Source organism: Lynx rufus, unplaced genomic scaffold, assembly GCF_022079265.1.
Source record: "Lynx rufus isolate CCGP_SWC_20201006 ecotype Redwood Valley unplaced genomic scaffold, mLynRuf1.p SCAF_3, whole genome shotgun sequence".
Taxonomy (NCBI): Eukaryota; Metazoa; Chordata; class Mammalia; order Carnivora; family Felidae; genus Lynx; species Lynx rufus.
In genome coordinates, this window is record NW_025814845.1 from 166,543,807 (window position 1) to 166,570,215 (window position 26,409).

Here is a 26,409-nt window from a genome sequence, read left to right on the forward strand (position 1 = left end):
ACATGTGCCCCTTCTAGAAAGTGAGCTGGGAGGCCCGGGTGTCCCTGCCGCTGAAAGGCCTTATTTTCAGATGCCTCATGAAAGCAGGTTGAGAGCTGGAGATGCCCAGAGCTTGGTGATCAGGGCGGGAGGGAAGGCTGCTTCCCCAGGCTGGAGGGAACCTGGGCCACACCGTCCTAAGGCCCAGACGAAGGACCACTGGGAGCAGCTGAACAGGGAGGCCCATGGCATTGAGGGAAGTGTCTGCGGGGCCTCTCCGGGCAAGTCTGGAGTCAGTCGAGCTTATAGCTGTGGGGGTAGGGGTGCCCAGAAGATGCTAGAAGACCCAGGCCCACTGTGCAACTGGCAGGAGGAACACCACCACAGGGTGAAGACCAGCATCCCCCACCCCTTCAGGCTTCCTCACCTAAACCCGGGCTGGGCTCCCTCATGCCACAGACAGGGGAAGCTCAATTACCTGGGATTGCATTTCCTGCTGGCCCAGGTGGGTAGCGGGCAGCTGGAGCTAGTTTAAAAAGATCAGGAAATGTGATCTGACCCCAGAGTGTTGTGGAGTAAAATCCACACACTTTACAAGTGCAATGCATCCTAAGAATAGCTCTGACTGGTTGGGACAAAGTAGTGTTGGAGCACAGGCCACAGAACACACCTTCCTGGAAGACACAGAAGCTTCAAAGAGGTGACGACCTCCAAGGGGTCTTCTAGGATGAAGGGGCACTTTCTGTTTCATGAGAAAAAGTCCCCCAAAGGGAGACTTGTCCCTGCAACATCCCAGAGATAAGGGAGGCTCAACCAGAGACACCTGGAAGGAGTGCCTACAACGGGGTGCAGATGGGTCAGAGTCAGGGGCCTCAAACTCCACATTCTTCAGGAACCTGAGGCAGGATGGCCCCCAGGTTTGAGGGCTTTGAAAAGTTCATTCTGAGGACTTATCTGATGGCTGCTCACTGCCAAGGTGTTTGATTGCAAAATCCATTGCCAAATGGCTGCTGGTCTGTGAGAAGCTATCGGGGCTGTATATCAGAAGCAGCCATCCTCCCAAGGTCCCACATCCCAAGCTGTCTCCTGGCTTCCTCAGGCTGTGGCCGCTCCTGTTCCACAGAGACCCAGCTGGCCCCAACCCCCTCACTCTCCCCAGAAGCCCCACAAATCACCAGGTTCCTGCCCTGGGCCCGGCCCCTGGCCTGCCCACAGCCCGAGCTCAGGAGGGTCATTTCTCATCAGAATGAGTAGATTACAACCCCTGCATTTATCCATAGTATGTGGTTAGAATGAAGGGTTGAGGCCCACAGTCCCACCACCGTGGCCTCTGCCCAGCACCCCACACCTGAAGATGTGCCCTTTCAATTCTCCAAGGAGAAAAGAGACAGGAGAGAGAATGCCCCGGCTACCCACCCCACCCCATTGTAACCACCTGGCAGGTTATCCCAGGCCCAGCAGGGCCCACAGCTGAGCTGGGGGCCACTAGAAACCCTGCTCTAGTTAAAATACATCTATCTGCAGCATTCAGAAAATAGCTATCTACAGTATTGCTTTCAGCTATAATGGAAAACTGATGGCTTTTATCTCCCCAACTTTATGACTATTGATGGGATAGAGGCTGAGGTTTGATGACCATTTAATAGCCGACCCTGTGCAGTTAGAGGAGCATCAGAAAGCAATGAAAGCGCCAAGATGATTGTCTGGCAGAGAATTCTCCGCTGAGGTCCAGGAAGCAAAACAACCACCCTCCCCAGGCTCCGACAGGAGAAAAAAATCAAAGTCATCATCATTTCTGTTTCTCCCCCGCTCCTCTCTGCCATTGACCTCCGGGAGGTTGGTCCAAAGGGGAGAGAGGAGCAGGGGACAGGAGCAATGCAGGTGTGAGCCCTTATGAAGAAAGGGGGGGCACTGACTGGTAGGACACCCCCATGCTCCCCCACCCCTTCCTGCCCAGCCTGTAGTCCACGGTGGACTGGCTGGGCTTCTGGCAGGACTACATGGGCTCTGGACTGTCTGACATACTCCCTGGGAAAGAACTGGGAAGAGAGGGAAGGAAGCAGAGGTCTGATCTAGCCTGTGATCCAAGTGGTCTTCGACCTTCTGCCCATGGCCAGAAGCCAAAAACCATTCCAGGGCTTTGCAAGTACTCAAGTACAAAGTTTTCCCTGACATTCGGCTCCTTCCCCGGTACCCCATCGCTGCCCACCTTCCTCCTCAGGTTACAGGTCAGGATTCTGGGGGTTGGGTGCGAACACATCACACTTCTAAATATGCGGGATGGGCACCTGCGTGGCTCAGTTGGCTGAGCGCCTGACTTAGGCTCAGGTCATGATCTCACGGTTCATGAGTTCAAGCCCTACATCAGGCTCTCTGCTGTCGGCACAGACCTGCTTCGGATCCTCTGTCCCCCTCTCTCTCTGCCTCTCCCCTGCTCATGCTCACTCGCTCTCTCTCTCAAAAATAAATAAAACATTTAAATGAATGAATGAATGCAGGGAGGGGATATCAGGGGTGGGTTCTTGGCAGCATTACAAGTATCTTCTCTGATCTCTCATTTTCTACAAAAGCCTTGTAAGGTAGACACAACAGACTTGATTCTGTATGCTCTTTTAAATAAGGAAACTGAGACTCAGAAATGTTCCATATCCCAAGTCTGGGACCCCGGTTTTTGACTCCCTGTCCAGTCCACCCACTGCCTGGCCAAGATGCCTTGCACTGCCCAGGGAGGTAAGACCTGACCTTTTGCCTGGGTTCTGCCACTCCCTAGCTATGTGACTTTGGGCAGCTAATTTCATGTCCCTGGACCTCAGCTTCTGCACCTAAAAATGAAATTTTGTTGTTAGGGGTGCCTGGGTGGCTCAGGCAGTTGAACAGCCAAACCTTGATTTAGGCTCAGGTCATGATCTCGCAGTTCTTGAGTTCAAGCCCCACAGAGCCTGCTTGGGATTCTCTCTCTCTCTGCCCCTCCCCCACTCGTGTTTTCTCTCTCAAAATAAGTAGACTCAAAAAATAAATAAATGAAATTTTGTTGGGATGAGCTGCACGATCTCCTGCAGCTCTGTTTCCAGGTGAACTCATAGATCCTTAGGGGCTCCACCCAGACACATTTGGAGGCACAGTACCTTGCTCTGCCCATAGCTGCCACCTTTCCAGACAACACACCTTTCTCTCATAGTGAAAAAGGCTATGAAACACTAAAGACATAGGAACCAAGGCCCTACCCCTGCCAGCTCCCCTTATTATACACAATCACACCAGGGTCCCTCCAAGCCACCCCTCCTTCAAGCAGTTGGAAGAGAGGAGGGGTGCTCAGACCAGTGGGTGGAGACCTCCAGGACTCTCCCTTTCCCACCCTTGAGCCAGTTAAGGGTTGGTTCTCTCTCTGAGGACCCCTCTCTCAGCCCAACCTCCTCAGAGACACAGGCCTTAATTGAAGAAACTAGAATACAAAGGGAGAAACAGGCAGAAGAGGTGGCCAAAGTGTCTCCTCCTCCCCAGGCTTCTATGGACATGTTCCCAGCAGGGGGAAGGAGGAGGCAGGGGTCCCCCAGACCTGTTCACCTGCCCAGCTTTCTTCCCACCCTGCGTACCTTCTGGGGGATGAGAGCCCACCTCTGCTCCAAGCACAGCTCGACAGGGAGAGCTGGCAGCTTAACTGCCTTTGCTGCTGTGGCCCCCAGGTCTTCTGAGCTCACTGGTTACCACTTCGTAACTACTAGTTGATTTCTCAGGGATTTCCCATCCCTGCTGGAACTAGGGGAGGATTAGCAAGCAGCAGGCAATGATCCTTGCTTAGTTTACTTACAACTCCCCAAGAGAAGCAAAGCACTTAGGAAAACCAAGTGGAGAAAATATGCCACCGCCCCAGACCTTCCTTCCAGGCTCAGCCTGCCAGGCCTCTCCAAAGTGCCCCACGAACCCCTGTCCTCAACCTCACCAGCCAGCTTGTTTTTTAATGGTGTCAACACCCATACCGATTCCTAACATTTTCCACTTTGGGCATCATCTTTCCTTGCCTTTGGATAGTGGCTAAAGAGGCCTTGGCATGTTTCATTCTAAACCTCATTGGCTCCATTACAGCCCTCACCCTGCACACTGCCTGTGACAAGTTAGAGGAAACAGACCGCACTCTCCTTAATGACCTGCTCCAACTGAGAGCAACCGAAACCCAAGAGAAGCTAGCCACAAGCACTCACACCCACCATGGAGACACTGCTTCATTCCAGTCCCCTGTCTCCCCCGGACTCTGAGGAAGTCCCAGGTCGGGACCCAAGAGCTCTCTGAGGGTCTTGCTGCCTGGTACCGACTCCCCTCTGAGGGCCTAGGAAGCAGTGGCCCCTACCTTCTGGCAGGCTCAGATCCAGATACAAGTTTTTCCCATAAGAGTGAATGCACATGTGTGGGGTATGTCATCCCTGGGGACACAAACCCGTAGGGAAAACTAGACCTCCTTTAAAACCCGGTAAGCTTGTATGTATGGAGATGCTAACAAAGACTGAATGTTAACAATATATTTAGAGAAAAAAAATAGCTCACAAAACAGCACATACTGCATGACATCATTTTTGTCAAAATACGTGTATGCAGATTTACAAAGTCTGGAAGTATATTTTCTCCAAAATGTTTACCATGGCTTATTTCAGGGTGTTAGAGAAGACGATGATTTCTACTTTCTTTAGTACGCTTGCTTGAATGATGTGTTATAGTGAGTGCATATCACTTTTATAATCAGCAAAAATGGTAAAGTGAATTTCGCTTTAAAAATTAGGGAAAGAGGTGCCTGGTGGCTCAGTCAGTTGGGCGTCCCGACTTTTGATTTCGGCTCAGGTCATCGTCTCACAGTTCACGGGTGTGAGCCCCACATCAGGTTCTGTGCTAACAGCATGCAGCCTACTTAAGATTCTCTCTCCCTCCCTCTCTTTCTCTCTCTCTCTGCCCCTCCCCCGCTCTTTGTGTGTGTACATGCATGCTCTGTCTCTCTCTCAAAATAAATGAAACTTTAAAAAATAAATTAAAAGTAAATAAAAATTAGAGAAAAAAGGAAAGAGAAAGGGGAGGGGAGGGAACCTCCTAGATCATGTAATCCATTCATCCATTCTCTTCACATGACCCCAAGAGACAGGAGATACATGCCACATCTGTTCAGAAAGAACCTACAAAGCCCATCCAACCAGACACTCATCCGAGGCTTGCCAAGGGGCCTCCAGCCTCTGCTTGGTCCATACCTCTGAACTCACTACCCATCCCAGTTTCCAGTAAGATCAGAGTCAGATACTAACAAAGGTAGTACCAGGACGGCAGCAGTATTGGGATTTAGTATAACTCCTAATCCAGGACCCTTTTCACCAGACTCTATTTCTTCCTCTTCATAAGCAACACATTTGGAAAAATCCTGGGTCTGCTGAAATTGCAACACACAGTGGGAGGCCTGGGAGGGACAGGGGGAGACCCTATGTGCTCTGTGTCTCCCCAGGGCATCTCAAAAGCTCCAACCTCATGCATACACATGCACATACATGCACACACACTCTCTTTCACCTGTGGCACCTTCTGCTCTGAGCAGCACATTTCTTCCTGCCTGGAACAAACACGCCCAGTCCTGCTTCTCCCTCCTGTCCCCCTCCCCTGGAAGCCTCTGCCCCTAGGGCGCCCTGTCCTCCTTCCCACCCCAGCCACAGGACCCGGGACTCCACACCACCCTCCGTGGCTCTTCCAGCCACACGGCTCCCTTTCTCTGAATGCCTACAGCAAGCAGCCTAATCCTTACAACACTTAATTAACTGGGGCCTCCTCTTCGTATTTAATGTTTTCAGACGTGTGAGCCTTGTCTCCCCAAATGAGCTTATATGCTCTTTGAAGGAAGTAATGTTTACCTTGTGCCTGTGTGCCAGGCCCCACGCTCACTGCTCTTTCTGCATTACCTCACTTAATCCCATAATCTCCATCCCAAGCCCCGGTCTTTCTCCTGAATTCCCACATACACAACACTTCACTGGGATTTCCACTTGTTTCCGATGATAGGCTTGAAACAGACCTCTTCCCTCTGTGCCTAGACCTTCTCCTCTTCCTCATCCTCTCTTCTCTCGGGTGATGGCTTCATCAGTCAGCAGACCACCAAGCCAGAGACCATGGACTCCTCACTCCCTTGGTTCCCTATCCTAAAGTCCCCTGGAACTGACCTCTAAAGGTCTCTGAAGTGTGTCTGTGACCCAGACCCTCCATACTCACCCTGTGCCTTGGCCTGACCCCAGGCCCCATCACAATGTGGTCCCAGTGGGACTCCCAGTCTCCAGCTTCACTCTTCTCAGACCATTGTGTACACAGCAGCAAAAGAAATCTTTCCAAAACACTGGCAGGATCATGTCACTCTCTTCCTTAAAAGACTTCATGATGTCCTGTTTTCTTCTGGAGAATATCACACTGCTTTCCCTGTGCTTCCATAGGGTCCCCACTTTATAACACATGCATTCCCTCTGGAAGGACCAGAGGCCTGCTTCCTTGTACAGACCTATTCCCCCCTCTAACTCAGCCCAGATATCCCCCAAAGCTTCCTTCCGCAAGGGCCCCCACCAACTTCAGTGGGGCCAGCCCTCCACCTCTCAGCCAGTACCAAGGCAGGCCTGTGGTTTACCTGAGCATCCTGGGTGCTGAGCACCCAGAGCAGCCCTGTTGAATGGGTTACCAAGCTTCAATGTGGCATCATCACGTTGCTGTCCTTATTTTGATGAGGAACGCAGAGGCTCTGTGATGTTAAAGCTGCCCAAGCTCACACAGCTGTCTAGGTGAGGCTCCGAACCTGCCCAAGCTCACACAACTGCCTAGGTGAGGATCTGAAGCTAGGACTGTGACTCCAGCTGCTTCATGCTGCCCTGTGAAGAATACATCTGAGGAGTCTTCTCTTGAGCATGTCACAGTGCTCAGAGAGCACCCGCCATGGGCCAGGTGGAAGAGAAGTCACACACCCGGAAGGACCCCTGCCAGACTAAAGCAGTACACCATGGGCAAGGCAGGCTGTGAGCAGCTATCCCAAAATTTCCCTACTGCTCCATAATGAAGAGTGAGTATCTTACGACTCCTTCATACATAGCCCAATATCCTGGTTCTACTCTGCATAAGGGCACCAACAGCGGTGTGATACGCTTACTTGCCTTCGAGACCCTGGGATAATAGAATCACCTGTATGAGAGCTATGAGTCTTCCACTAAGAAGCTCCAAAAGGGCCCTGAGGCAGATAGCCAGCTCGAGGATACCAGGCTAGTGCTACTTAGGAAGAAGGGGAACTGCCTCATCCCTGTGGATACCACCCCGGGAGGACAAAGAACATGTCCTGGCTAACCATGGAAAAAGCCACATCCTGCCCCCTGAATGCCAGAGAGGAATGCCCATGCAGGTAGCCCCAGGAGCACCTCTCAAATACTCCTTGGTATTGTAGTGCATGCCTCCTGGCTGAAGAAGGCTGAAAAAGCAAGGTTCCTCAGGCAGCCTCAGGCCATCTTCTCCAGGAGGGTGGGTCATCTAGGTCATTCAGAAGACCATGGGGTTTAGAAAAAGTCTCTTCCCACATTTAAGGGCCCTTTTGGCCACAACTAGAAAAGCTGAGTCAGTGGCAACCATATCATTGCCCCTCAGAGCCCAGGGAGGACATGGAAGGTGGGATGTTTGGAGTCCTAATCACATTGCAGTGTATGTGTCCACATCAAAGACCATCAGGCACATGGGGCCCACACCATACACTGTATCTTCAAGGCTGGGCAGCCTCAGGATCACAGACTGACCCTGGCCAAGGGTGTGGCCCTAGGACCTACAGGGTGTTATGGCAGGGTGCCTGAGAGTGCTCACGGTGGCAATTACCCCCACCCTACACTTGTCAAAGCCATACCAGCATTGGGTTCTCCTTGGCCCTTTCTTCACTGAACAGGCAGATGAGCAACTCTCTACACTGCACGCACTCCCTTTCCTTGAGGATCTTTCCCAGGAAGCTCTGACCAACCAACTGACAAACATTTCTATGGCTCTGATCAAGCTTCTGTAATCACCTCTTCACCCAAACTGCTGTGGAAGAAGTCACCAGTGCCTTCCACTTTCCCAAATCCAATGGTCAGCTGTGTGTCCTCATCTTTCTGGACTTCTCAATAGCATCTGGCACAGCCGTCCACTCCCTCTTTCTCAAAAACCTCCTTCTGACTCCTGGGACATCATAATAACACCACCAACCCCTTACCAGACACTTACAGGTGCCAGGCACATTCTCAGTGCCTCCGCCCAGGCCAGCCTCTCCCTGGGGGGCCCTGTCCATTGCCCTAGCCTTGAATACCAGAAATATGCTAATGACCCTCAGAATTTATAACCCCAGTCAAGCTCCAGATAGGAATGTCTCCAAGGCATCTCAAAATTAACATGCCTAAAATGGAATTCCTGATTTATCTCCCATCCAAGCCTTCACCATCTCAGAAAATGGCACAGTCACACACCAAGCTGCTCAAGCCATAAGCCAGCAGGTTACCCTGGAATTCCTTCATCTCCTCACTCCAACATCAAGGTATATCATTTCTATCTCCAAACATCACACATCAGCCCACTTATCTCTCTACACACAGACACCCCCTGGCCTGAGCTGCCATCACCTCTGGTCTGGTGATACTAGGATAACCACCTCCCAGGCTGCTTGAGACCATTCTTGCCCCCTCCCTTGGGTCTCCACACAGTAGCCAGAGTCATCTTTTCATATCCCAATTTAAATAATGTCACTAGCTGGATTCAAAGCTTCCTTTAATTGCACTCAGAAAAAAATCCAAATTCCTTGTTATAAAACAAATATGTCATGGGGGTGTAATGTACAGCATGGGGAATATGGTCAATAATATTGTAGTAACTTTGTGTGGTGACACAGGATGACTACACTTACCATAATGAACACTGCATAACGTATGGAACTGTCAAATCATTATGTCATGTACCTGAAACTCATGTAATGTTGTATGTCAACTACATTTCAATCTACAACAAAACCCAAACTCCTTGCCGTGGCCTGCAAGGCCCTGTGTGACCTGGCACTGCCTGCCCCCTCCACTTCCTCCTGCTCTTCTCCCCCGGAGTCCCTTCTGCTCCAGCCATGCCAGCTTTCTTTCATTTCCCCAGCAATGCAAACCCCCCACTCCTCCAAACCTCTGCACATGCTATTTCTTCTGCGTGAAATGTTCTCCCCCATTTGTCTTACCTATGGCTTCTCGTTTGTCATGTCTCCGTTACATGTCGCCTCCTCAGATAAATTTGTCCCGGCCCCCTGTCCAAGTAGCTCTCCCCTCCTTCCCCATTATCCTCTATTTCTACATCCTGCTCATTTTGCAAATGTTAATTATATATTTATCTGTTTACTCCTATTTCCTCCATCAGACTATATAAGCTCCAGGGGTGCAGGGACCATCTCTATCATGTTCTCATGCCTAGCACAGTGCCTGACATACAATAAATATTTGTTAAATAAGTCAACAGAGTAGTAACATAAAAATACAACAAAACCAGAGACCTAACTAGGGAGACACAGTGCTAAAGGAAAGTCATGTGATCAGTGCCACATGAAGTATACAGCAAAGTTCTAGAAAGCATCAGTAGAAGACATAGCTAGGAGATGGGGACCAAACAGGCTTTGAATGAAGGGTAAGTCTTCATGCTATAGACTGAATGTTCATGTCCCTCCAAACTGATATGTTCAAACCCTGATCCTCAGTGTGATGGTATTTGGAGGTAGAGTTTCCAAGAGGTAATTAGATCATGAGGGTAGAACCCCCATGATGGAATTTGTGCCTTTATATAAAAAGGAAGAGACACCAGATCTCTCTCTGCGTGCACATTCCAAGGAAGGCCACTTGAGGACATGACCCTCACCAAGAGCTCAACTATGCTGCTACCCTGATCTCAGACTTCCAGCCTCCAGAACTGTGAGAAGATGTTTGCTGTTTCAGCACCCCATCCCCTTCTATGGAATTTTGTTAGAGCCTAGAACCCTAAGATATTAAGTAGCAAGCCAGTAGACAGCTCATATCAATGAGTGGAAGTGGAAATAATCAAGGATCCTAGGGCACAACCAAGATGATGGCAGCTGAAAGTGTGCCCTGGTCCCATCTAAGCAAACACACACACAAGCGTAGGTAATGCCTATGGTAGGAACAGACCTTACTGGTTTATATTCTGATCCTCTCTGCATAATGGCATCTCTCCCAGATGGGTCATTCCTCCTGCCAATCATCCAGTACTGGAGGGGTTCTTGTGCAGAACTCTGCAAAAGGGGACCTTAGCTAGACAAGGGGTGCACCACCACATCTCTGTGGGGCGTAAGCTTTATGCAGCCCAGATGCCCAGAGAGTTAGCCTGGATGGGAAAGGTTAAAGGCACTCTCTGCCCAGCCATGCTAATACCCCTGCAGCAGGCAAAGCCGGAAGATGTAAACTAGATGTCTAGGCAGCAGCTTCTCACTGTGTTTATTTTCCCAGAGCCTTAGTAAAATAATGTTCAAAATTCCAGCTTGTCTCAATGTATCACAGGAAATTCCAAGAGGAGTCATTTGGGCAGGACCCTTGCTAAGGCCAGCAGCAGGAGCCAGCATGGGATCCCCAGTGTCTCTGGTAAGGTTAAAGATCCCAGGATGCTGCCACACGAAGCGTCTCCCTCCACTGGCAACCTTGCTGGTTAGGTTTGCTTCAGGAAGAGGATGATGTCTCTACCCCATGGCACTCCTGGGCACAGCTTTGCTCTGGAGGTAGACTGGGATGTGGGGTTCTGAGCTCTGCTCAAGACCGGGCAGACCCCTAAGCCAGGTTCATGTGTATGGCTGCTCTCACTGTTACCAAAGTGACCCAGGGGAGACCTGGTAGGTAGCAGAGCAGAACTGTGATGTCAAGAGAACCTGAGTGGAAATGCTATCATCTAGTTTATTGTGTGGCTCTATTCTCACTGCAGAGGCAACAAACAGAGTGCTGACGCTAGACTATAAGCAAACTGAGGACAAGGACCTCCACCTACTTCAAGAACTCTCTGATCTGAGTACGAGACCTGGTCCACAGTGGATGATCAATAAATAGTTGTCAAAAAAAAAAAAATAGTTGTCAGATGAATAAAGCAATGGCCCTAAGACCTGCATTCCTCCTGCTCCAGGTGACCCACTGGGCCCAGGAACACTGGCTGGATTCCAGCAGGGCAGCCATTGTGCCCCTCCTGTGCCTGTAGCAGGTATTGCTGATCAGTCATTCACAGTCCTCCAGGCAGCCAATCCAAGCTGGCCATCTAGACAAGGCAGAGGTTCTTAAGTTTTGAGAGATGAAGGAACCCTTTAAGAATCTAATGAAAGCAACGCATTTCTCTCTGGAACATACACACAAAACTTTGTATATGATTTCAAGATATTCCAGACCCTCTTTTAAAAGAAGTGAAGGCTTAGAAGCCCCAGAGCTCATTCACCCCATGCAAATAATCACCTGCTGCTGTTTATGGAGATAACTCGCTGAAAGCATCAGTCAACAGATTCTACAGAGTCCAAAGGAAGCTGAGGGACCACCCCAAGGAGCCACGAATCAAATGCAAACCTGTCCATATACACTGCCTACATCCCCAGACATGCCCCAGTGAGGCAAGAGGCTGAGCTTGCTGAAGAGACTCCTCCCCGCTCCCTGTGGACAACCTTGATTGGGGGGGGGGGGGAGGGGGGGAGGGACGGGGTCCCCAGCCCCTCTGCCTTCCCGGCAGTCCTCCTGGACAAGGACAGTGTCCACTGCACAGGGGGCCCAGGCAGCCAGGGCAGCCCCAGGCTGGAATCTATTTATACACATCCTCAGCACCCAGAGGTTAAATTACAGCCCAGGACATGGCACAGGGCCAGCACCGAGTTATTTATATCCTCTTGGCAGACCAAGAGGAACAGGGCATTTCAGAGGGCCTCTTCTAAATGAGGCCTGAAAGGGACACAGTTTACAGGACAACATAACCATCCTCCCCACAGCTTCCCAGGCACATACAGCACATACACACACACACACACACACACACACACACACACACACACACACAATCCAGACTGTCCTTGCAATAAGTATAAGCGGAGAGTAGACATCAGAAGATTGTGTTAAAAAAAAAAAGTAGGTCATGGCCCATTGGGGGGCTAGGGTGAGAGAATTCAGCCAAATTCCATGGATTCACTCCAAGAGATTCTCTGGGCTTTCCAGACTCTGTATCAGAAGACTTTTAAAGGAAAAGCCTCTCCTGGACTTAAGTTTACAGCTCTAAAGGCTCATGGGATACAAACCAGACAAAAGCCAGAGACAGAGCATTCAAATTCAGGGCCAGTTGGAGCCAGGGAGCAGGAAGCTTCCACGCTGATCCTGGTCCAAAGAGTCAGGGGAGGATTCAGAAGTGCTTCCCATAAACCCTGGCCCCAGCACAGAGATGTCCTTGTTTAACCAAAGGCTTCTTCAAACCCCAACACCTTGTGTTTAGTGACATTTCATAAGACAGCACAGTGGAGTCTGTTAAATATCACACTGGGGATGTACAAGGCCTGCCCCTGGGTATGCCACAAAGCAGATCAACAGACTTGCTTTAATGCAGTGCCAGTTGAGGTGGGCTCTGGCAGAGCTGTCCCCCAGGAATCCTGGGCCAAGATTCACTCGGAGAGAAGCATAGCCAGGCCCCAACTCCCCCAGCAGGAAAGCGAAGGGGGCCAGGCAGGCTTAGCAAAGTGAGGACTGGGTGCTATAGCACTGGAGCACCAGGCATGTCCCAAGAGATGCCTGCCAGCAAGAGCCTCATTCTCCAAGAGTCAGCCCAAAGAAGCTTTCCCATGATCCCCATCAAAGCCAGTTTTGTCCATTAAAGTGACCAGGAAAGGAAGGCTTGGGGTCTCCGTTTCCTGATCCAAACGACATGGCACTGAGCTCACCCATTTCACAGTAAAGATTTCCACCTGTGGTGCCTATCTTGGAGGGCAGAAACCTGGAAGGATCCAATGCTAGGCAAGAAAGGGAGGGTGCTTCTCCCTAGGCATATGGAGAACAAAGTCTGGGCTACCTCTTCTCTTCATGCCCCCCTCCAGCCACCCATCACCTCCTGGGCTCCTCCGTGACATGGGGAAAGGGTCCATGGGTCCGTAAGTCAGGCTTGCAAGAACATGGAAAAACATCAACTCCTCCCCTTCCAGGCCTGTCCCTAGGTCCTTCAAATCTGCCCTCCCATGCCTTCTACCCCAACAAGGGGTCTCTGTTGTATTCTCTTGTGCCAAGAGCTCATCTTCCCAGAAATATACCTCAAGTGGAGGCGCAGGAGGAGAAAGCTGCCCCCAAACCCAGACTCACAGACCTGGGAAGGGTCCTTGCAGACTGGTGAGCATCCCTATGTGATCAGTGAAGAAACCAAGGGCATGAGGAGTGAAATGGCCCACCCGGGACCACTCAGGAGACCAGGGGCAGGTCTGCCAGCTCTAGGGTGACCACGGTGACCACTTCTACCCACCGCCTATCAATCTGTTTCGCCCCAGTGTACCTCAAGCCTCAGCTCTGAGTCATAGGCAAAGCTCCCCAGAGAACACCTGGCCAGGCTTTTATAACCCCCAGGCCCTGCCAGCCCCATCCTGGATGCAGATCCTCCTTCAGCCCTGTCCTACCACTTTCAGGACCACACTTTAAATCTGTTCAGGAATGGGAGCTGGGCAGGGAGGGTTAGAGGAATGCCCGGTTCTAGACCAAGAGCTCACCCTGTCACCTCATCCTGGAGCACCTAGAACTTCAACACTTGACCGAATTCAAACATCTAGAGACTGCACTGTTGGCAGGTCCTGCAATCGCTGTCTAAATTTATGTCCTGTTGCATGGAGCCTCCTCCAGTTGGCTTAGTGCCTCTCAGAGGCTGTCAGCCCTTAGCTCCAGGGACGCCTCATTCCAGACTCTCTCAACCCTTAATCTCATTGAAACACACCTTCTGGTTCTACAATATGAGGCTTAATCCCCATCTCCCGTTTCTGGCTTCCCCCACCCCTGGAATAAGAAACAAAAAAACCCCTCCGGCTCTTTAAACACACACAGATGTTCTAGAAGCCTGAAATTATCCTGCTCTCAACTCCCCCCCTCTCACTCAGGACCATGGACCTCCCCCACCCCCACATTGAGGAACCACACACACTGTCCTCCCTTAACACAGGACTCATGAAGGGGATGCTGGTGCTCTTGTGGCTTGTCTGCTACCGCTCCTCATGGAGACGGCTGAGGCCGGCTTGTCCGCTGGCCTTGGTGCACCTGGCCCACAAGTGCGCACAGGCTCCTGCATGTTCCAGCCTGTCGTCACTGGACTTGGACTCAGGTTGGCCCTCCAGTTCCCTCCCAGGCCCAGCTCCTAATCCATCTGTCATTCCACATACACTATGTGTAACAGCCTGGTGGGTCATGTCAGCACTTAGAAGAAGGAGAGGATGTTATGTCCATTCAAGAACTACCACGCTCCCTTCCAGTGTGCTCTGGAACTCGTGTGGGCCATCATGGTCCCACTTTACCCCAGCCACCACGAGGCACAGAGCTCCAGCTCAGTGACTGCTAGATCACACACTTGAGGCACTGGCTCCCGACTTCCTTTGCAGGGCCCTGGGTTTCTGCCTCTAACCATCCTCTTGTTGTATGTGTGGTTTGTTTTAAATCACCTCAATCAGTGTCTGTAAGTGACAAGGCCTATTTTTTTTAAGTAAGCAAAAGAGAAAAGCCTACCATCTTCACAGCTTTCCCAAGCCCTGCAGCGAGCTCTTGGGATCAGGCCTGTCTCTGAACTCAGGCAGTGCTTGTTTTCCAAACCAAAACAGCACTTCCCCTTCATTGAACACGCTCCCCCCCCCACCGGCACTCCCATGGTAGAAAGAGGCCTCTCTTCCCCCTGCAGCCTCTATCACGGGGTGTGTGTGTGTCTCTCTCTCTCTCCTGTGCGTGCATGTCCTCAACATGAGGGTTTGCCTCCACTTCTGCCTCCTGCCATGCCTGAACCAACTACAGCTGGTTTCCACCCGTCACTCACTCACTCACACTCCCTCTCACACTCATGCACTCTCAAACTCACACACATCCATACGCCCCCCCCCACGAACACTCTCACACTTCCTCACAGGCACACTCACACACTCTCTTGTACACACATGTACACACCATGAGGCACCATGTCTCAGTCACCCCCTCCCTCAGGAACCCCTCTCTCCTGGATTCTGGCCCACTTCCTCCTGGCTATCCTTCCACCCTCCAAGCCTCCCTGCCACAAGCCCCACTTCCTTTGCCCCTCCCTGAATAAATGGTATTTCCAGAAGAGTTCTGCCTCACTATCCATACCAAAGGCTTCTCTCATCACCTAAACACTGAGGATGCCCAAATCTGTAGGCCTCTCCAGCCTAGACTCCCTCTTGGGCTCCACCAATCCACCCTGCACCATTTCACTCACTGCTGGGGCTTTAATCACCAATGAGGTGCCCAGCAACTCCCAAACCCACTTCTCCACTCCAGCCTCTTTACTGAGCATGCCCCAGACATTGCCTGGGGCATGGCAATGGTCCTCCAGGCACCTCAAATGCTACACACCCAAACCCCCCCCCCCATACACTGAATGGCTCCTTCATCCCATAATTACTTAACTAGGAAACATAGTGGTCACCGTTCATTTAATCCATTCAAGAAATGTCTGTGGAGTGCTCACCATGTGCCAGGCTTTACGTGTAGGACGAGGTATGGAGTAAACAAAACAGAAATGACTTCTGCCTCCAGGGAACTTTCAACCAATCACCCAGTCCTGTCAAGTCTACTTACCAATCATATCTGAAATGATACACTTCTGTTCATCCCTACAGCCACTATCTGAGTCCAGTCCAGGATGCTACACTGGAAAAAGCAGTGTGGATGGATGGATCCCAGCTCTGAAATGTATGAGCTGTGTGACCTTAGGCAAGATACCTTCTATGTCTCTATTTCCTCTTTTGACAGATAAAGACGATAATAGTTATCTACCCGGTAGTTTTGTTGTGAGAATTAAATTAGACAAACCATATAATAAACCAGCATCCAGGACACAGTAAGCAATCTCTGAATATCTCTGCACCACCATGGCCTCTATTTCTGCAGCAGCCCCACCTGTGGCCTCCCCACCTCACAACCCACACTCCATGTGCACCCACCATCTGCAGTTCCCCATGAGGCCAGGTTCTCTCCTACCCTCCAGCCTTTTGCATATGCTTTTCCAGCTGACACATTCCCTGGCTTTCACCTTCTCATTTTTCAAGGTTTAGCTCAAGGCCCCCTCCTCTAGAGCCCCAGACTAAAGCAGATGTCCCTACCCCATGCTGCCTCATCTGAGAGCCACTGCACTGGGATCCCTGCTTTGTCTGTGTCCCCTTCTGGACAGGCTGCTCCTCAGAGAGCACAATGTTCACCTCTCACACCCAGGTCTTAGAACTGAGCACTGGGTGCAACAGGGACTCAACAAATGCTTAACAACAAACAGGGAAGACATAAGAACTATACAGAAGCAAATTTCAACTCACAGTAATGACAACCGAAAAAAACCTTGCTAATAATCAGGCTATGCTTATCAAAATGGAGTATACACCAGGCTCTGTGCTAAGCTTCTGACACACATCATGTCACCTAATCCTCACAATAACCAAATGTGGACATTTTTACTCCTGTTTACAGGTGAAGGAATGGCAGCGACTCGGGAAATTTTTACAACTTGCTCCGAGTCACACAGCTAGTAAGTAGAAAAGTCAAACCTGGGCAGTCAGACTCGAACCCACACCCTGCCCCAGCACCAGAATGGCTCTGCTCTCCGTGTGTAAGAAGCTGCCTCTGCGATTTAGGAGAGCCCCATCCTGCCCGCCACATGACCTCAATGGGACATGAGGTGGCGGTTTCCTTCAGGAGTGGGGCCAAATTCACTGAAGGTCCCTTCTCAGCCCAGCAGGCTCTAGGGTCTATGAAATTCTATGCTCGCTGGGTTGTTCACCGTGGATTCCCACAGTGCTAAGCACGAGTGAACACAGAGAAGGCAGACAAACCGTAAACGCGGGTCAGAACGAGCAAGCGGACGGCAGGTGTCTGCGCGCGCACGCCGGGGCCCGGGAGCGCGGAGCGGGGGCTGCGGGCGGGCATACCGGCACAGGTGGTCGGTGCGGCACACGCCGCGGAGATCCAGACAGTTGGGCTTCTCCTTGTCCTCGTAGGAGCAGCTGGGCAGGATGGTCTGCCGGCGGCGCTCGGCGCACGCCCGGTCTCGGCAGGAGCAGAAGAGCATGCGGTAGGTGTACTCGCCCGGCACGCGGTCGAAGAACTGGCGCAGGGCCTTGTGGCACTTGCGGCGGTTGCAGCGCTCCGCGGGAGAGATCTCGCGGTTGCAGATGGAGATGTAGGAGGAGCGCAGCTTCTTGCAGTTGTCGTTCAGGTTGCAGGCCTTGGCGGCATCCAGGCAGTGGTTGCTCTTGGCACTGGCCACCGGGTCTGCCCCTGTCCCTGGGGGTGAAGGAAAGGGAGGTCACGGGCCTGCTGGGGCACGGGAAGACCACCGCCATAGGCCCACTGGGCACACCTCCCAGGGTTCAAGATGCCCTCTACCTCAGTTTCCTCCTCCGTGAAACGGGTCACCCAACAGGCAGTAAGGGTTAAAATGGGGGAATACACAGCTTAGGACAGCACCTGGTGCATAGCCAGCCTTACCTGTGGTGAGTCAAGATGATGAGGAATGTTAATCCAGGCTCATTTAAAACTTACCACAACCCAAAAGGCAAGCAACTAGCGGGGAGTGGGTTGCTCAGTGGGTTAAGTGTCTGACTCTTGATTCCAGCACAAGTCATGATGTCACGGTTTGTGAGATAAAGCCACCCAGCTCTTTGCTGACACTGTGGAGCCTGCTTGGGATTCTCTCTCTTCCTCTCTCTCTGTCCCTCCCCGACTCGGGTGCCTGCTCTCTCTCTCTCTCTCTCTCAAAATAAAAAAAATAAACATTTTTTTTTTAAAGGCAAGCAACTAGGTAGGTGTTCATGCCCTGTTCACAAAAGTGGATAATGGGAAATAAAATGACTGGTTCACGATCACACAACTGAGTGGCAGTTGAGGCAAGATGGGCTCCCAGGCCCCTGAGCACCCTGCAATGGCACACTTGAACAGGCTTCTGCTCTGGGTACTGCTGGCATTTAGGGAGGGACAATTCTCATCATGGCATCTTCAGCAGCCACCACTACCACCACCCTCACCCCCACCACAGGACCACTGAAAACTGTCCCTACACATTTCAAAATGCCACATGGCAGGGGTGCTACAGCAGCTAGTTAGCATGGAGAACCCCTAAAAAGGAAGGTCCAGGTGGGAGCCCCGGAAGTAGAGGTAAGAGGCTGAAGTCCAGCCTCAGACTCTAATGAGGCTAAGCGCATAACCAACTAAAGGGCGCATGTGCTAGATGTTGGGACTCGGCCGTTAGCACCATGGCTTTGAGCTCTGCCATTGGAGTGAGATGTCTTGGACACGAAGCAGGATTCCCACAATCTGTAAAGTTCCCTTTGTGCTGGCTACCCCATCCCACAAGTCTCGGCTCTTCTAAGGACCACTGATCCTCCACTGCCAGCTGACCCCACCCACAGTGCCTCTTGTCCATCCTGATGACAGACTGGAGGGAGGCAGCAATCCAGCCCATACATGCCCACCTGAGACATTCTGGGGAGAGCCAGATGGGAGGCCACCTAGCCCTACCTCTTGATTTTACAGCTAAGGAAACAGACACAGTGAGTGGGCAAGGCCACCCAGCACACTGGTGGTAAACCAGAGCAGGAACCAGGTCATGCCAACATTGTGTACACCAGAAGAATCATCAGCTTAGGTTTTAAGATGGATGAGCCTTAGCCTTTTCACTCATTCTTCATCTAGCCAGTATTTCCTGAGCACCATCCACTTCATGCAAGGTCCTAGGAGGTGGTGGGAAGGACGCAAACTGAGGCAAGCTAACACCATGCCCCACACCCGCCTTCCGTGGCCAGCCCAGGTGTCCCAGCATTCCCAGCACCATTCCTGGTGTTCAGGTCTCTTGGTCATTAAAGATCTAGCAAACCCCACCTCTGCACAGCCCTCTCTTGGCTAGGTGCTGTGTCAGACAGAAATGTGTAAGAGGAGGCCCCATTCTCAAAGAGCTCACAAATGTAGCTAGGAAACCAAGAAGTAGTAGCATAGCAGTTAAGACTGGGTGTTATAGAACTGAGCCATCTGTATTCAACTCCTGGCCCTGCTACTTACTAGCTGTACAGCTTTGGACAAATGACTGAATCTTCCTTTGCCTCAGTTTCCCCATCTGCAAAATAGTACCTACCACATAGCATGGTTGTGAGTGTGAATGAGATAGCTCATTTTTTCCTCTCTCCTGCATGATAATTTTGCTCTGTCTACTAGATCATCCCCATCAGCTACTATATCACCCATCTTTAAGGGAAAAAAGCCTCCTTGTGACCATATAGCCACCATTAAGGAAATCCTATTTTTCTGCTCTCCTTTAGAGCAAAAGCTCTCAAAGGAGTCATCCATACCAGCGATCTCTTTCTCCCCTTCTGGTCGCACCTGGACCCACTGCAGCCTAGCGTCTGCTTCCCCCTCTTGCCAGTGGTCAGGGATCCTGGGGCTTCCTCCTCCTCAGCCCATCTGGACACTAGACACAGCAGGTTACCCCATCTGGCCCTCTTTCCTCACAGTCTTGCCCTCTCCACTGGGCTTCCTGCTTCCACCCTGCATTCACCTTCACAACTATCCACCTTTTCCTCCAGGGCTCAGCCCCTCTTCTCTATGTGCACCCACTTCCCAGGGCACTCATGGCTTGTCCCCAGCCAAGCCTCCCTGTGAGTACAAGATTCACATGTCCAGCTGCCTGTTTACTTGCCCACTCTACCTGAAAGGCTGACACTGCATCTCAACCTTAACAGGCCCCAAACCAAACCCACACATTCCCCCCAATGCTGCTCCCCCACCCCAGTTCCCCTCATCTGTATGAAAACAACTCACCCTCCCACTAGCTCAGGCTAAAATTCTAGGTACTCCCTTGACTCCTCTCTCATTCACACACCACGTCAGAAAAACCAACCAGTTCCACCTCCAGAATACATCCGGGATCCAACCACTTCTCACCGCCACTGCTGCTCCCAGTGTGGTCCAAGCCATCATCACCACATCCTGGCAAGAGCCTCCTTCCTAGGCTCCCTGCTCTATCCTCGCACCCACCCCACCCCCTGCCTCAAAACAATCCTCTCATCGCAGCTGGAGTGAACCTTCTAGAACATAAGGCAGGGAGATAATGCTCCTAGGCCTCAAAGCTTCCTATGGCTTCCCCTCATTCAGAGGCTTGGGCCTGGTCTTCAAGGCCCTATATCTGTGCTGTCCAATATGGTAGCCACTAGCCACATGTGGCCATTGAACCTGAAACGTTGCTAAGCCCAAAATGAGATGTCCACACCAGATTTTGAAAATACACTCCAGATTTTGAAGATTCACTAAGAAAAAAAATAATAAAGCATTTCATTAATAATTTTTTAGTTTAACTATATATTGAATCAATAATATTCTGAAAATATATTAAGCAAATGTATGGTTAAAATTAATTTTACTTGCTTCTTTTTACTTTTTTTTTTTTTTAAATTTTTTTTTTCAACGTTTTTTATTTATTTTTGGGACAGAGAGACAGAGCATGAACGGGGGAGGGGCAGAGAGAGAGGGAGACACAGAATCGGAAACAGGCTCCAGGCTCCGCCCGAGCCATCAGCCCAGAGCCTGACGCGGGGCTCGAACTCACGGACCGCAAGATCGTGACCTGGCTGAAGTCGGACGCTTAACCGACTGCGCCACCCAGGCGCCCCTTCTTTTTACTTTTTTAATGTGGCTATTAGAACACTTAGAATTACATAGATGACTCATATTTCTGTTAGCCAGCACTGCTGTATGTGACCTCACCTCCTCCTCCTGGTCACTTCCTCCATTCCAGCCACACTGGCCTCCTTGCTTTTCCTGGAATGTGCCCTGACCTCAGGGCCTTCGCACTTTCTGCTTCCGCTTCCTGGAAAGCTCTCCTCCATGACCTTTCCTCACTTCTTTCAGGTCTCTGCTCAAATGTTACCTTATCTGTGAATCCTTTCCGACCATATACGTAACAAGAAGTCACTCCCTTTACCCTTTCTCTGATCTCTTTTTCCCACAACTCATCACCATCTGCCAGAGTATACACTTCCTTAGTCATTTGTTTGTTTGTGTTACATATAAACTCCATTTGAAAGCAGGGGCTTTATTGGTTGTACTTACTGCCATATCCATACTTCCCAATGCCTGGTACATGGTAGGTGTTGAATGCAAATTTGACGAGTGAAAGAATAAATGTACTTAGAACAATATCTAATACGTAACAAGTACTTAGAAGTTGTTGGCTAATACTATTAAAGAAGCCAAACTGATGTGGAGCCAGCAATAGTGGTCAATACAAGGCCATGTCTAATCAAGTATCAATGTAAGGGCCCAGTCCAGAAGGACTCAGATGTGAAAGTCAGGAGACAATGGATGAAGACTGGACCTCACCTCGACACCCTGCCAACAACAGCCCTAGAATGGCAGAAAAAGTTCCCTCTCTTCTTGTTGTGAAAGCAAAAGGGGGATTAAGGCCAAAAAGGAATCAAGGTTGGTTTTCAACTCTTTACTAAAGGCCTACTAGGTGCAAGCACTTCCCCAGAGACCCAGCTGGAGACAGGGGAGTGGCCCATGGCAGTGCTAAGCTGTGCATCAGGGAAGTCAGGGTGCTGTAGCAGCAGAGAGGAAAGCATCCTGCCCAGACCAGGGGTCACAGAAGCAGTGACATCTCGGCTGAACCTACAGGATGAGTCAGAGGAAGCAAAAAGAGTAGGAACGGGGTCCCAGGCCAAGGGAACAAAGAGCTGGGGCAAAAGCTGGGAGGACCTGACAGCAATTCAGGATGCCTGGACACAGAGACCGAAAGTGAGGCCCAGGAGAGCACAGCGAGGGCTTGTCCCCGGTGGGGTGCGGCCTCCCAAGCTGTCCCCTAAGCTGCAGCCAAACCAGCCTGCCCACATCGAGATCCAAGGACACACGTCCACACAAAGGCTATTCTGGGGGCACCACCTCTACACCAGCCAGGTTGTTCTTCTGTGTTTCTTGCACCTGTCAGGATGCTGGCAGGCAGAGGGGAAGAGCAAGCAAAGCAGCCTGGGGCGGAGGTGGAGGAGAGCAGAGAGTGAGGATGGAGGGGGCCCCCAAAGAAGAGCAGGGCGACATCGCACGCGGAGCAGCAGCTAATTTAGGCCCGCGGCTGCTTTTAGGTTCCCCAGGTGCCCTGTTCCTGCTCCTCTCAGCGTGTTCCTGAGCTAATGCCGCTGTAATTACAGCCTCAGTGCCTTCCATTTGTAGTCTGAATAGTGAAAGCTTGTGCTAGGGGGGTGGGAAATGTAAACCCCTGGGCCAAAACTTGGTAAATTTCCTAGAAAAAAAAAAAAAAAAAACAATAAATGTGGCAACAGTAACAGCAATTGCCTAGTTACAGGGAAGATGCCCCTTCTGATCCTCCCTGAGCAGGTACCGGCCCTGTGGAGAACGGACCCAGAAGCTGGCCCAAGCACGGCTTTCCCTACCAGTGAGGAAATATGTGCCGGGGGAAGGCAAGCCCACCAGACAGCCCCTTCCCACATCCACTATCTCTCTTTCACCACTAAGCGCCTCTCCCATGGGTTCAGAAGGCTTTGTTTTCTCTTCAGGAACCCCTACTGGGGGAGGAAGGAGAAATGCTGGATTGCAAACAACAGCCTCACCCAGTGTGGGCCTGAGCCCCTGAACTAAAATGTGCAAAGGGCAGGGAGGGAGGCCCCTGCTACCCCACCCCTCCATCCCCCGCAGAGACCACACAGGAGCTGAGAAGGACCCAGGAACTAGAAGTTCATTGTAGGCCTGGGCCAGCCAGCTCTCCACACTCACTCTGCTCCTACCCACGCGGGTCTCCCACGCCTGCGGAGAGGAGCCCAGCTGGGCCAAGGAGTAGATGAGAAACAGCTGCCTCAGGGTGTGTGAGTGGGGATTGAACCATGCCTGGTACTTTTCCAAAACCGCAGTGAACTCAGCCTCCCAGCTCCAGCCCCTGGGGACACGGCTTGGCTTTTTCACGCCCTTCACGCCCTTCCCTTCCTGTCCCTCCGTGACAGCAGGGCCAGGAAACAACTGCAGAAGGGCTCCCTCACCCCAGCGAAGCCTCACCCACCTCCCCTCTTCCCTCCAGGGGGGCTCCCCTGAGCCAAAGACCATGTGTCCCTGGATCGTCAAACTGGTATCTTTAAAATATCCGTGTGACACCATATGGAGATGGGCTCACCACACAGCAGTCAAATTTCTCTTTCAAATCTCTTAATTCTCAAATGAAATCTTTAAATTTCTCAATTGACTCACTTTTTTAAATTTTTAAATACCTACCCGGATTTGTCCTAAATGATAACATCTATGTTAGTTCTGCATTTTTCTACTATGTGTTAAAATGCACTGCTATTAAAATAACAACACTGGGTGGCTCAGTTGGTTGAGCATCTGACTCTTGATTTGGGCTCAAGTCATGGGATTGAGCCCCGCATCGGGCTTTGTGCTGACAGCATGGAGTCTGCTTGGGATTCTCTCCCTCTCCTTCTCTCCCTGCCCCACCCCCACTCACACACTCTGTCTTTCTCTAAAATAAAAATAATTAATTAAACAAAATAAAATCAAAGTATTTATTCTTATGCCCATCTCCCATTCCCTCAGCAGTGTGCCTGGTCAGTCTGGTTGGTCTGGTCAGTGGGAGGGAAGTAACTGATTTACAGTCAAGGTTCTTAAATTTCATTGCATTGGTTGAGTTACTTGAAGTGCCTGTTACACACAAATGCACAGGCCCCATGCCTTTCTGTCAAGAGCTCTATGGCTGGTCCCTAAGAAACTGGATTTCACAAGCTGCCCTGTGACTCTGAGGCTGCCTTCCAAAGTTGCAGAACCACTGACTTGGAGCACAGGCTGAGTTGCCAATGCCCATTCCTCAAATATGCACACATCCCACCCAGCACACCATTTACCAAGCCCACCCTCAGCAGAAGGCAATTTGTAGAGCATGCCTTCTGGGGCTTCACCCCCCCCCCCCCACTACCCAAACAAGAAGCTCATCAAGGTAGACTTTCTAACAACCAACAGGCCTCTCCCCATGGGAACAGAAATAAGATGCTCACCATTCTATGATACTTGCAGGCTAATGGGTCCTCGGGTGTTTCTGCTCCCTTTCTGGCCTTCCAGGAGTCTGCCAGCCTGGTTGCTTGCCCCTAACCCCTTTTCCAGCTGCAATGTCCAGCCCCAAGTCCACACTGAGCCCCTGGGCACCCACACAAGTATAAGACTCTGACGGCTACAGGGAGTGAGAAAGCTCCCATCCCACCTCGTTTAGAAACAGGCTAAAAGGAGTCTACCCTGGCCCCATGCAAACACAGCATGTATACACACAGAAACACGCCCATATATACAGGGGTCACAGCCACACCGGCTGCCTTCATGCACAGCCCCCAATTTCCTATCAACTGCCAGTCAGTCACACAGCTGTCAGTCAACAAATATTTTCAGATACTGACCACATGCTCTAGAAATCCAGCTGTGAACTGGAAAGACAGAGTCCCTTCTCTCCAGAGGCTTTCAGTCTAGTGAAAGACCAGTAATAAACATATAAATAGTAAGGTAATTTAAAGTGCTGATGGGGCACCTGGGTGGCTCAGTTGGTTGGGCATCCGACTTTGGCTCAGGTCATGATCTCACAGTTTGTGGGTTTAAGCCTCGCATCGGGCTCTGTGCTGACAGCTCAGAGCCTGGAGCTTGCTTCAGATTCTGTGTCTCCCTCTCTCTGTCCCTCCCCCACTTGCACTGTGTGTGTGTCTCTCTCTCACACAAATAAATAAACATTAAAAAAATTAAAAACAAAAATAAAGTGCTGATAAGTGCCATGAAGAAAATACATAAGGAAATTCAGAAGAGAATGACTGGGGTCTGGAAGGGGCTGTCCTAGGAGGTAACATCCAAGTTGAGATAGAATGATGGGCAGGAGTAAAATGTGCAAAAAATCCAAAGTAAGAGAATCCCAAGCAAAAGGAAAAGCAGGTGCAAAGGTCCTGAGACAAGCATGACCTTGGTGTGTTCATAGGCAAAAGGAACCATAAAGTGGCTGGAGCTTCCTTAATGAAGCAAAAGTAAAAGAAGAAGCCACAGGTGGTGGTCTAGGTAGAGTGGTAACTACAAAGATGTCAAAAACTGAGCCCATTCGGCAAATAACTTAGAAAACCAACAGGATGGGTCAGATGCTGAATAGGAAGAAAAAGAAATCCTGGAAAACTCTGAAGTTTTGGGCCGGAGCACCAGGTAGATGGTGGAATCACTTTGTGAAACAGGAAAGACCTAAAGGGGAGAAGGAGGGCAGAACTGAACACATAATTCTGTTTTCACTGAAGTTTGAGGTGCCTACTAAATGTCCAAGTGGAGATACTGAAAAGGCAGAAGAATCAATGAGTCTGGATTGCAGAAGGGACATCTGAGCAAGAGGCATAAAACACCATGACTGACATGGAAGCTATTTAGTGTCATAAGACTAAATGAGGTTGCCTAGTTTGAGGGTGACAATAAAGAAGAGGAAAGGGGTCAGGACAAAGCCTTGGACATCATCATGTAGTGGACATTGGGAGGTGGTGGAAAGTCAGGAGACACTGGGGTCATGGAAGCCAAGACAAGAACTTCAAAGAAAAGGACAGTCAACTGAGTCCAAATAATTAGGGACATAAGGGTGAGCAGAGAGGCCATCAACAATGAGATGTCAACAAAACAAACTAAATAGGGATGGATGGAAGGCAGGAAAGGTGGGGAGCTAAGGGGAGCCCATCTTCCCTGTTGGGCTATAGCCATCTGCACCATCACCTCCACACCCCTCAGCCTCATGAGGCCATCCACACCCAGGCACCACTCAAGATTCCCTGACGGAGTGGTTCCCAGGGAATCCCAAGATTCCCAACACGGAGCACTCACTACATGTAAAGCACTGCTAAGAGAAATGAACCAAACCGGCAATGCTCCTGCCCTCCTGGAGCTTACATTCTAGTGGAAATGAAGAGATTATAATCAAGTAACAAATGGAAAATTACCCTTGGCCTGAGGCTCGCTCCACAGGCTTCACAGTGTCCCTGCTGGGGGCCAGGCTAGTGATTATGAGCAGGAACTCTGGCCCAACTGGGAGGCAGAGGACCTAGCAGGGCCATCAACTAGCAGAGCAAGCATGTGCAGACAGGTTATGTGACCTCTTTGAGCCTCATTTTCCTCACCTGCAAAATGAGGATAAAACACCCAGGCTGCCTACACACAGGAC

General features: G+C 50.7%; 1 protein-coding gene across 8 annotated transcripts in view; it reads right to left on the bottom strand.

Moving 5' to 3' along the window:
- GFRA2 (GDNF family receptor alpha 2) overlaps positions 1 to 26,409 on the bottom strand; it is a 96,904-nt gene that overhangs the window by 48,029 nt on the left and 22,466 nt on the right. For all 8 annotated transcript variants that reach the window (XM_047091385.1, XM_047091390.1, XM_047091384.1 and 5 more), the window contains exon 4: positions 17,138 to 17,492. In XM_047091385.1, the coding sequence (XP_046947341.1) occupies positions 17,138 to 17,492 (355 nt within the window). The remainder of the gene's footprint in view (positions 1 to 17,137; positions 17,493 to 26,409) is intronic.